Source organism: Corythoichthys intestinalis, chromosome 2, assembly GCF_030265065.1.
Source record: "Corythoichthys intestinalis isolate RoL2023-P3 chromosome 2, ASM3026506v1, whole genome shotgun sequence".
Classification (NCBI taxonomy): Eukaryota; Metazoa; Chordata; class Actinopteri; order Syngnathiformes; family Syngnathidae; genus Corythoichthys; species Corythoichthys intestinalis.
Window position 1 is genome coordinate 13221556 of NC_080396.1, and position 12934 is coordinate 13234489.

Here is a 12934-nt window from a genome sequence, read left to right on the forward strand (position 1 = left end):
CTAAAAGTGAACTCCGGTATAAACGAAAGACAATGTGTACTACTACTTCAATATAAGTGGCTCAAAAAGTGCTTTTCTGATTTAAGCTGTGTAAACATGAACATGTAAACATTAACGGGTTTTCCTAAGGTACAAATAATTAGAAAAAGAAAAAAAAACTTTTGCATCTGAACCTCAACAATTTGCAGGACAGGTCAAGTGTGTTTAGCTGCTGAAAAAAATTCCATGTTCTTGCATAACAACAGGAGTTGATCCATGTGCTCAGATGAAAATGTGCTACACTATGCATTGACTCCTGCAGATGGAAAAATCATGGTTCAGCGTGTGAGCATAGCATGTCAGATGGCTAAGGTTACCCAGCTGGGCAGCGACAACCATAATAGCTGCGTTGTCTGTAACAACAGAAACTTCTTTTTTTCCGGTGTTCCATTCATTTGCAGCACAATTTAGCAGCTCAACCCATATTAGCAACCATGTTCATTGCTCTTTTTTTGAAGCATGTGTGCTTTCAGCTCCCACTCATCAGTTATGAAATGGGCTGTTACTATAACAAACAGTTCTGGGGTTACAGATGTCCACGCATCACACATAACGGCGACTCAGTCTACATTCGATAGTGATGACATGAGTACTACTTTCGTCTACTTGTAGAGAGCCGGGACTGCCGTGTCAGGATGGATTGACGTACCTCGGCTTGCTTTAGACCAGACATGTCCAAAGTCCGGCCCTGGGGCCAAATGCGGTCCCTGGTCAAATTTCATCCGGCCCCCAGCCTCTGTCATAAAATCAATGTCTGGCCCGCACACAGACTTACCGTAATTTCCCGAATATAAGGCGCACCCGTGTATAACACGCACCCCAACTTTACCTATAAAATCTAGGGAAAATTCTTGTACCCGTGTATAAAGTGGACCCTAATTTTAGCACCAATAAATATGAGTCTCGTGTTTCGAACTTTTATAAAGTATGTGGTTGCAGCATTTTTTAATCCTTTTGTCAAATATTTTCTAAAAAAAAAAAAAAGAATATTAATTTTCTGTGGTAAAATTGCTCACAGTATACGATAATAATTTTCACAAAGTAAGGAGTTGTAGTGAGTTTTAACAGAATTCACCAGCGGAACTAATGTTGGCAAGTTGTGTAGTTCCTGGGGGAAGAGTTAAGTTAAGGGAACAGCCGGAAGTCAACAAATGTCCTGCGATTTGCGTGCAAGACGTACGTTGTTACTTTGCGACTTTCAATGTAAATAAAACAACGCAGCTTGGCTCAGTGGTTCGACACTCTTCCTCAGACTCCTGTCCTAGCTCGCCACACGGTCAACATTTATACGAAACGGATCGCCGTAGATGTTCTCTTCAAGACCGCATCGCCGTGTGCCGGCATGTTGCAACGCAAAGGTTAGAAAAATGTACCGGTTTATACAGTAATAAACGAATAGTACAAAATTTTTAAAATTTCATTACATGTGAAAAATATCCTGAAAACAATTATTTACCACATGAAACTTGATTATTATATCACTGTTGTTCGGATTAGGTAATATTTTGCTGGTCCATGCTTACAATGGAACATAAATCATGATGAATTTTTTCTGTCTCCGTCCCTGTACCTGTGAATAACGCGCACCCATGATTTTACGAGTAAATTTTGGGGAAAAAAGTGCGCGTTATATTCGGGAAATTACGGTAATAAATTGGTCAGCAGTACTGCTACCATCATATGAAGTAGCTTACACACTAAATGCTGCTCCTCATTTACCCACTAAAAGGCAGCAGCACTCTAGGCAACATTAACCCATGTGACTCTTAACTCCCAATTTTCTAAAATGGTGACAATCAACACAAAAAAGAAAGTTGACTGCAACGGCCGACGCTTCAGGGATAGGTGAAAATTGGACTATTTCTTCACTAAAATACGCAACAACTGTGTCTGCCTCATTTGCAAAGAGACAGTCGCTGTTTTTAAAGTTCGATGTGAGGCGATATTACCAAACAAGAGACTCTAACATGTACGACAAGATTACAAGAAAGATACGTAGCGAGAAATTAAAGCAACTTGAAGCTAATTTAATTTCACAGCAGCAGTATTTCGCGAGAACCCGAGAATCAAAAGAGAACGCAACAAAGGCAAGTTGCGAGATTGTTGGTATTATTAATTTAAAAAAAAAATAAAGCAAATGTGACACACAGAATGGCTTGCTAAAATGTGCTTAAATATATTGTTCTACGTAAAGGACGTCAACCAAGGTCGGCCCCCCACATTTTTACCGCACCAAATCTGGACCCCTTTGCAAAAAGTTTGGACACCCCTGCTTTAGACATTCGTCGAAATCCCCTATTTTCTAGAAGATTTTCTCGTAGAATCCAAAATAATTCCACACGTCTGCTTTATTTATGGGAGCATGTCTGATCTCACAGAGAGGTTGGTTGATTAGGCTAGCCATGCTTGTTGCTGTTTTGTATCTAGCGGCATGAGTTGTGGATGTGTACTCTCGGCCCGTTTCTCATTGCGTCCCGAAGACCGCGCTGACTGTGTCTTAGTTCCGCTTTACTTGGCATATTTAAATAATCGGAATATGGATGTTTTTGAATCGTTCTCGAATCTTCAGCGGCCGAATTCCGAATAATCTAAGAATCGGAAATTTCTTACACCTTTAGTTAAGTCTTTCAAAGCTGTTGTCACGGAAATGTTGAAAACAAAGACACGATCGAGGAGCCTGGGAGAAGTTCTTCCGCTTGACTCTCACAAAAGATGTCCAAATCCTTGAAGAAGTTTTTTTTTTTTTTTTTTTTTTTTTTTTTTTTTTTTTTGGGCCTCTCACTCTCGAGCCTTCGTGTGAGGAATTCATCGCTACACGTTGAGATGGCATGACAAATCACGCGACTAAAACCCAGAAAAGCGTTCCAATTTGCAACTATTTTCCGGAAAAAAAAAAAAAAATCCTGTTCAATGGAAAAAAGTTATTTTTTTTTCTAACCCATACATCTCAAAATAATACATTTTGGAGCTATAATTGCAATACCGTGAAACCGCGGTATTTTTGCCCACGGTTATCGTACCGTCAAAATCTCATACCGGCACATGCCTGAATGCGAGTTTTGAGACAGTGAATGATGCATTCAATACAATTTAACTGAGTAAAACGCTCATGAATTGAAGTCTTCAGCTGCCCTTTAAGTTAGTTTTATATTATCATGCTTGATCAGGACTCTTGACTTTGTCAAAGACGTATTACAGCAAAAACATTGTCTTCTTAAATACTAACCAGTCACCATGATTTGATGTTTATTATCATTTCACCTTCCTCTTCAGCAACTGTCAATGCCTCAACACATCAAGATCAACGTGTCAAGAAAAACTCTTTTTGAAGACTCCTTCCAGCAGGTAAGGCAATCTACAGCCGTCAAATGGCCAAGAAGCCATGTAGCCACGTTGTATATTAAAACAAGCAATAGTTTTGTAAAAATACAACGTTCATGAGTGTAACCTGTAGGTATCAGTATTTAGTGGCGATTACAGCCATGAAGTCTATCTCATAATGATAATGTTGCTGGTGTGAACATTGCTAGCATAAGACTTGTTGTAACCAAGACAGCAGAATATTCATAAAATCATACATTGTCATTCTTTAACGTCAAATATGCATCCTGCCTGAATCCCGACTACAAAAGATCCATGTTGCTGTTGTTCTATACAATTGCACTTCCCAATGTAAAAAATCTTATTTTTTTAGATAATGAGCTTCAACGCTCAAGATTTGCGAAGAAGGCTGTGGATTATTTTCCCTGGAGAAGAAGGCCTCGACTACGGAGGTGTTGCCAGGCAAGTACAAAACAGAAACAAGCGGATAAAATAGTTGTTCTTGTACCTTAATATCTTGATTCTAAGAAACATCTTTCACTAAAAAAATTATAATCACAAATTAAGCAGTTTTTATTACAAGCAAAATATAATCTGTCATATTGTATACGGTATACAGTGATTGAACACCCTGCTGTTTTGCAAGTTCTCCCACTTAGAAATCATGGAAGGTTCTGAAATTTTTATTGTAGGTGCACGTCCACCATGAGAGGAATCGTAATGTTTGAATTTTTAACAATTTATTTGTGTGATACAGCTGTAAATAAGTATTTGAACACCTGATAAAACAAATGTTAATATTTGGTCCAGTAGCCTTTTTGTTTTAAATTACAGAGCTCAAACGTTTCCTGTAGTTTTTAACCAGGTTTACACACACACTGCAGGAGGGATCTTGGCCCACCCATCAGTCAGGTTTCTGGGCCGTCGCTGAGAAACGTGGAGTTTGAGCTCCCTCCAAAAGTTTTCTATTGGGTTTAGGTCTGTAGACCGGCTAGGCTATGCTGGAACCTTGTTATACTTCTTACGGAGCCACTCCTTGGTTTTCCTGGCAGTGTGCTTCGAGTTATTGTCATGTTGGAAGACCCAAGCACAACCCATCTTCAATGCTCTGACTGAAGGGAAGTGAAGGAATTCACCCTCCCGGCCAAGCCGCCGGAACAGCGACAGCCGAACCAGATGGCGTTCCGCTCGCGCCGCTCCAGCAAGTCGGCCGGGAGGGCAAACCCCCGCGCGTCCACTCCGATGTTAACCCATTGTACTGACTCCATTTTGAACGGTTTAACGAACAGTAAACAGGTTGACAATTTATTCGTCGACAATGGTCAAAAAACAAGGCAAAACAGACGACGGAGAGGCAATGTTGGATCCAAAGTTTGCAAAACAACGGATACATCGGAATGTCCCCAAGAAGTGAGCATTGTTCGCTAAAATGTTCAGTCTTTTGAAAGCTGCGGTGGAGTGGGCCAGGCAGAAGGCGTGCCTGGGTGTTGTCTTGGGATCATCCCTCTGTGGCAGGTTTGGGCAGTCAAGTTCGTGCGTCATCCTTCGTGGCTGGGACGTGGTTGCCATGGCAACCGACACATGTCTTGACGTCCAAGGCGCCGCGCTATCAAGTCGTTGTCTTGGTAGGGCGAGAGCGTTCTGACCCCATTGTAGAGATGTTGACGTCCTTTCCTTCGCTTATCAGGCGAGGGCTGATAAGGTGATCCACTTCACAAAGGGCATGAAGTGACGTCCCTCAAACTATGGTTAACTATGGTTAAATGCTTTACTATAATTAATGTGTTAGACTATTGCAAACAGTTATATGGTGTGTGTGCGAGAAAGGTTAACTATTCCCTTCAGAAGGATGTTGTTCCCTAAAATCATCAGTCCCCCGTCATCTTCTCTTTAATACAGTGCACTCATCCTGTCCCATGTGCAGAAAAACACCCCCAAAGCATAATGCCACCACCCCCATGCTTCATAGTAGGGATTGTGTTCTTGAGATAGTACTAGAGCTGAAACGAATACTCGAGCAACTCTAGTAACTCGAGTTTAAAAACTGATCCGAGTAATTTTATTCACCTCGAGTAATCGTTTATTTTGACAGCTCTAAGCATAACGTTTTGCTCGGACTACTTTTAATGTGGGACAACGCGCTGATGTCACGTGCGTAGAGGAAGAACCAAAAAAAAAAAAACTTACTGCAACCGACAGCCGCTACAAACGATGCCGACGTTGCTAAATACTAGCCCGCACGATGCTACGTTGGTAGGTAGCGTCTGATGAGTCTCATAGAGATCACATGTATGTTGAACTGATGCGAAATGACAGACTCGGCCGCGTCTCGGCAGCGTTAGTAAACAGTCTCCATCTTAAAGCAGTATAGCGCTAAGCGCTTATAAATAAAGATTAACGTTACTTATGACCACTGTCGATGCGTGGCTAACGTGTCTTACATACAGGCTTTAACATAACATAGCGTTGTGGAGTGATGAGGGTGTAAAATAAAAACTCAATAATGCTAACTATCAATTTTAGCTCAGTAGTCATTGCTGGATAAAACACCAAGTAGCACTGGTCCCTAATGTGCTCCAATACAGCCTGTATCATACATTTATTTTGAACACTGCAAAAACTCAAAATCCTATCAGGACTTACAGTTTAGACTAACTTAAAACTTAACTAGAACTTAAAAATGGCTTGACACAAATAGAAATTCAATTAAAACACGTGGGGAAAAATCCTAACTTTTAAGTGATGTGTGTTATCAAGCGTAACGGCATTTTTAGGTATATATATACTTTTTTTTTTTTAATAATATCTAAAGGTTTTTTGAGTGAAAGCAGTGAATTGGTCTTTTTTTTTTAATTCTAGTTACATCTGAGATGCAATTGTTGGATGTTTTCAACAATCTACATCGAAAATAAAGACATTGATTGACTGAAAATGGTTCAAGATTAGATGAAATGTCTTGTTTTCTCATGTATATTTTTAATTGCTCTTCACCTAAAAATATATTTGTTTTATCCGATTACTCGATTAATCGATAGAATTTCCAGTCAATTACTCGATAACTAAAATATTCGATAGCTGCAGCCCTAGATAGTACACATTATTTTTCTTCCTCCAAACGCAGTTAGTGGAATTATGACCAAAAAGTTCTATTTTACTCTCATCTGACCACAGAACTTGCTCCCATGACTTCTCTGCATCATCCAAATGGTCAATGGCAAACTTAAGACGGGCCTTGACATGTGCTGTTCTAAGTAGGGGAACCTACCGTGCCATGCATGATTTCAAACCATGACGTCTAGTGTATTACCAACAGTAACCATGGTAACGGTGGTCACAGCTCTTTTCGGGTCATTGACCAACTCCTTTAGTGTAGTTGTAGTTCTGGGCTGATTCCTTACCTTTCTTAGAATCATTCAGACCTCACGAGGTGATATCTTACATGGGGCTCCACTCTGATTGAGGATGACCGTCATGTTTAGCTTCTACCATTTTCTAATGATTGCTCCAACAGTGGGGCTTTTTTTCACCAAGCTGCTTGGCAGTTGCTCCGCAGCCTTTTCCAGCCTTGTGGAGGTAAACAATTCTGTCTGGTGTCTTTGGACAGCTCTTTGGTCTTGACCATGTTAAAAGTTTGAGTCTTACTGATTGTACGGGGTGGACAGGTGTCTTTATGGTGCCATCAAACAAGTGCATCTGATTCAGGATAGGATTTAGAATTCTAGCTGATAGACAGGTGTTCAAATCCTATTTTGCTGCTGTATCACACAAATAAATTGCTAAAAAATCATGCATTGTGATTTCTGGATTTTTCTTTTTAGATTATCTCTCTCACAGTGGACATGCACGTACGAAGAAAATTTCAGACTCCTTCATGATTTCTAAGTGGGAGAACTTGCAAAATATCAAAGTTTTCACTGTAGATGAATAAACTGTGTGCACTGAGAATTTTATTTGAACTCTTGGTGACTAAATCGCGAATGAGTGTATGTCCTCAATGTTGTCCTAACAGCATTTTTTGTCTCTTAAAATTCAAAATATTATAATGTACAGTCTCGCTCTCAGTAGTCCCCTGTCTCTTACAGGGAATGGTTTTTCCTGTTGTCCCATGAAGTGTTGAACCCCATGTACTGCCTGTTCGAATATGCCGGAAAAGAAAACTACTGTCTCCAGATAAACCCCGCTTCCTACATCAATCCTGACCACCTTAAATATTTCAAGTTCATTGGCCGCTTCATTGCCATGGTTTGTTATTATTGTTTCGTATCAGCCGGGATCTACAGATAAGAGAAGCATTGCAATTGAACTTTTATTCCTTTTTAGGCACTTTTCCACAGCAAGTTCATAGACACTGGTTTCTCATTGCCATTTTACAAGCGCATCCTGAACAAACCTTTGGCCCTCAAAGATCTAGAGTCAGTTGACCCAGAGTTCTACAACTCCCTCATTTGGATCAAGTAAGTTCCGTGTTCATGGTGATTCTGTAGTGAGATCCGCTATATACCATATTTGAAGAAGTGATTATTTACAATTGGGGAAAAACAAACAGATCAACAGTCTGAAAATACTGTAATAAATCAACAACAGTAATTGCTTAATAAACAGTAATGATGGCATTACCATACAATAATTTATTCTAAAAATATCTTATAGTTACAACCCTACTTTTAATACATTTACTGTATTTTTCGGACTATAATTCACACCTGAGTATAAGTCTCAGCAGCCAAAAAATGCACAATGAAGAAGAAAAGATAAAAGTTGCACCGGAGTAAAAGTCACAATTTGGGGGAAATTTATTGGATAAAATCCAACTCGAAGAACAGAAATGTCATCTTGAAGGTAATTTTTTATAACAAAAAAGGATAAATAAAGAACAAGCTAAAACATGTCCGGTATGTTAACGTAACATCGCTATGAAGTTATTCAGATAACTATAGCATAAAGGATATACTTACAAGTTTAACCGCTGAAATGATATACAGTGATCCCTCGCGACTTTGCGCTTCAAACATTGCGTCCTCAGTCCGTTTTTTTCAATAATGCCGGATTTTATAGACCCTACCCACCGACGTCACAAAATCACGTGATCGCTGTATTGTTCCGCCCCCTTGTCCGTCATTTTGTGTCTGTATTATCAATGGTCTCAATTGATCGAGCAATTTATAATGCATTTCATGGAAGACCCGGTGCTTTCGGATGCCGTAAACTCACTTGATGCGTTGCATAAAAGGCGTTATGTGGAAAAGCTTCAGTTTATCCATTCGCCAGATCCATATTTGATGCCTAAATCGATGTTTTTCCACCCGCTGTCTCCGCCGTATTTGCCTGACATCTGCTAGCTACCCTGATATGTACAACTATCTTGTCCACACAAAATCAGCCTATTCTCACGAAAGTTTGAAAAAGAGCTTGGAGGCTTATAAATACTTCGTTGCTGGTTGGGTGAAACAGGTCCTCGTCCACGAAAATTCGGCAGGAATCTATCTTGTGCTTGGAAAGGTGAGTTACGAAATTTTCAATTCAAAATCTTTTGTTCTTGCTAACATCCACTGTCAAGTCTAATGTATTTCATGTCATTTGTCAATGGAGCTAGGGCTTTTAATGTTTATATGGTTTAGCGATAGCACTCTCACTACATACATACGTGTATGTTGTCGGCGATTAGCCTAGCAATGATCTTAATTGTGGTTGTCAGCCCAAAATCCTCTAAATATATATTAAATGCATCTTACCAGATATAAAATGACTACTACATAATCTGTGGTAATCGTTTGGAGCCCAGTTTTCTCGTCGAATTGCAGCAGCCCATCTCGCTCTCTCCTCTCCGGGTCTCTCGGAATCCGGTAGAAATTCAAGTCTGTCCGTATATCTTCTCTGTTATTGCAACCGACCGCCACACACGCCTTCACCATTTTGATTATTAATGTTAACGAGCAGAAAAACACGCCGTAAATAGGAGGAATGTACGTAGCCGTAACAGGTAAACACGATGTGTTGACGGACAATTGGGCGGCACCAGTCAGGAGGGCTGAGTTGTGACGTCACGTGGGTAGGGTCTATTGAGATGTCCCATTCGATCACGTACAGCCTCTCACTCTCCCTCCTGAAGCTTTTTTTTTCTTCTCCTCACCAGGCAGCTGCAGCTTGTTATAGTTAACAATGAGTAATAAGGGATTTTTCAAAGGCGCCGACTCAACTTGTTAAGCCGAATTTGCTTGCCTTTGCTGTTGAGTTTATATTTCAAAGAAATAATTGCTCACAAAGGCCAGGTTGGGTCCCTTTTTTCAGGATACCATAACCTTCATGTCCAAACTGTTGTTTTCTTCATTAACCAATTCCAATCAACATTTTGGACCCAAAAAGACCCAAAAAATCTTTTGTCAAAATTTGTAATATTGATGTCCTCTTGACAACCAAACATGCTCGACCAACCCTTTTGAAGCTTGATCATATTTATTCAACTTGTTAGGACAAATATTCAGTAGAAAAAAATAAGACTGAATAGTTTCATGTTTATGGTCAAAACAGGTTATACACAATGCAAAATAGTGAAAATTATATATCTCATCAAACACAAAAAGGGCATAGACTTCACCATCAGTTGACAAGACAGCTCCCACAGACATTGCGCCACGCCTTCCCGTAGGGGGCCGCCCCAGGCAGAATGTTGAGTTGGCTTCCACTGTGATAAACTCAAACACACGCTGCGTTCTAACGCCGGATTTAGGTCGAAATAAGACGATGATTTTACTGCATCCAAGCAGGCGGGAGTGTCTCAAGAGTGATTTGGTCGATGATTCAAGGTAATTATTATATTAAATAACACCATGCATACACTTATAAACGTTGTGAAAAAAAAATTCAATCGATAAAATTTGTGTAGCTTTGGCTTTAAATATTTACATTAAATGAATGCTAACTGCCCGTTTTTTCCTTTTAACCAAGAATGTAGACTATTTTACGTTCATATCTATAGAAATTCTGCGATTTAAGCATTTATTTACAAGTTCAACTTAAAAAGCTCTTTGTTTCGTGAAGGCCGCCATGTTGGATTACACAATACCATAACTTTTGCTTGAAATATTTACAAAAATGAACAATAACTGCCTGTTTTTTGCTTTTTATCAAGAAACTAGACTGTTTTATGTTCATATCTGTAGAAATTAGGCAATTTAAGCATTTATTTTCGGGAATTTTAAACTTAAAAAGCTCTTTGTTTTGGGACGGCCGCCATGTTGGATTTTGTATCTTTACACATGACATTTAAGTTGCCATTGCTGGCTAAAACTTATATGATATTTTAAATGTATGTATTATTAAATGTATTATCTCTGCATTTGGTGATTTTTGTGCATCTAGGGTAAAATTTTAGAATTTCATAGCACTTTTTAAGTTTCGTTATATAAAAAACAATTGGGATTTTATTATGGAACGACTTCTAATATTTTTTATGCTGCTGCTCATGGACACTCATATATGCCTAAGGGAGGTGGCTGTTTTGGTTTTAGGTCCCTAGTGGCTTTGGTTTAGAAAATATTAGAATTCTAATTTATTTAAAATGGCCCCCTTATGGATTGGCCCCGAGTCCCGTGTCCCGTCAACTTATAGTGAAGTCTATGAAAAAGGTTTTGAGGATATCTTTTTGTGAGTTTAGGTATTGTACCCATCACCTTATCAAAAGTATATATATATATATATATATATATATATATATATATATATATATATATATATATATGCAATCAAACTTCTCGAACACACACATTTATATACAAATTGAAAAGATTGATAGTGAAGAAAAAAATCAAATATAACATTGAAAACGTCTTTTAAAAAATATTGACAATAAACTAGCTCAGTTCAATTTTTTCAGGCATGCCACTCAGTTTCTTCTTGAACTGGACACAGAGCTACACTACGTCACACAACCCTCTCTTCCGCCGTTTGCGCGCTGCTGTCACTTCTCACTCACCGAGACGCCGACTCATCTGAAGAAAGCAACGACAAATCTGGCTCATCCTCTTCCTTGAGTTGATGAAATAATACATTAGCTTGCGCTAAATACAGTTTTTATTCATTCAGCACACTTCAAAGTCGCTCGCGTAATCCAACCGGCCGTCGCTCGCTACCTCGCCGCCTTCTCCTTAGGTGGCGCCTCGCTCGGCAATTTATTAAAAATGTTCCCACTTAGTCCATCCTTCTTGACCTCACAATGGTTCCCGGGATATGTAGTCTTTTGTAGTGCTTTCGGTTGTGAAAAAGGACACGAAATGATGGAAATATGGACATAAACACATGGTCCACGCAGCGTTTTAAGGCTTATTTATGAGGGTAATAAATCTATAAAACTCAAATGACATTATCTCCCATTTTGCTTGGTCGATTGACTTAAAGTATAAACGGGGGTGGACCTCAACTTCCGCACTTTCAAATGAGACCAACCAGCAGCACGTGGGTGATGTAATTACAGCGTGATGAGACTTCAAAGATGATAGGCGTAACTTTGTCGCCGCCGACACGTTTTGTGTTAAAGGGTTAAACATTGGCTGTAGTGTGCTATGACAACTCATGGTGTTGTGTGCTGTTCTAAGCAGCATGAGTTGATTTGAGAGGACTCTCAATGAAGCATTTAATCAAGAATTATACTTTGGGGGGAAAAAAGGGGAAAAAAATCATGTCCTAAATGTATCTCTTTCCAATGCTAAATCTGAATAAATACATTGAACACCCCAAAAACAAAAATAGGGATATATTTATTTTTTATGTAAATAAGCTGCGCCTCTACTTCACGGATTTCGATTATCCCTGGGGGTGCGGTCTCCAATAACGTGCGAAAAACGAGGGATCACTTTAATAATAATGTGAATTATTTCACACATAAGTCACTCCAGAGTATATGTCGCACCCTTGGCCAAACCACGGGGGGAAAAAAATGCAATATATAGTCTGAAAAATACAGTGTGTGTTTTTAGTGAGAGGGATAAAACTATGAAATAATAATACGGTAAATATGATATTTTTATCTATTATGGTTGTGTCTTGTACGATTCCCCCTTGACAAACGTGGTTTCTCAAAGGTCTTACTATGTAATGATTGTCCACAGGGACAACAACATTGAGGAGTGCGGCCTGGAAATGTTCTTCTGTGTTGACAAAGAAATTTTGGGAGAAATCAGCACACACGACCTGAAACCTGGTGGAGGAGACATCCAAGTTACGGAGGAGAACAAAGAGGAGTACATCAGGTGGGTGTTGAAGGATTCTCATTCAGAATTACCTAATTATGTAATAACAGCGATCAAAATAAACACCGCGACCAAAAGAAAGCAAATAATTGGAAACATTGTGTGCTGTACAGGTTGGTAGCAGAGTGGAGATTGTCTAGAGGAGTGGAAGAGCAGACCCAGGCGTTTTTTGAAGGCTTCAATGAGGTTCTCCCACAACAGTACCTGCAGTATTTTGATGCCAAAGAGCTAGAGGTGTGGGAAACCATCTGCATTACTTAATACAATTACATTAGTATTCTAAAACACATTTTTTCATTGAATTTTTTGGGTCTTCGAAGGACTTTTAC

General features: G+C 39.3%; 1 protein-coding gene across 1 annotated transcript in view; it reads left to right on the forward strand.

Moving 5' to 3' along the window:
* Window positions 1–12934, forward strand: part of itchb (itchy E3 ubiquitin protein ligase b) — a 59504-nt gene that overhangs the window by 39124 nt on the left and 7446 nt on the right. The window contains exons 15-20 of the mRNA XM_057829058.1: window positions 3313–3384; window positions 3734–3822; window positions 7443–7602; window positions 7681–7814; window positions 12465–12605; window positions 12719–12839. Coding sequence (XP_057685041.1) covers window positions 3313–3384; window positions 3734–3822; window positions 7443–7602; window positions 7681–7814; window positions 12465–12605; window positions 12719–12839 — 717 coding nt within the window. The remainder of the gene's footprint in view (window positions 1–3312; window positions 3385–3733; window positions 3823–7442; window positions 7603–7680; window positions 7815–12464; window positions 12606–12718; window positions 12840–12934) is intronic.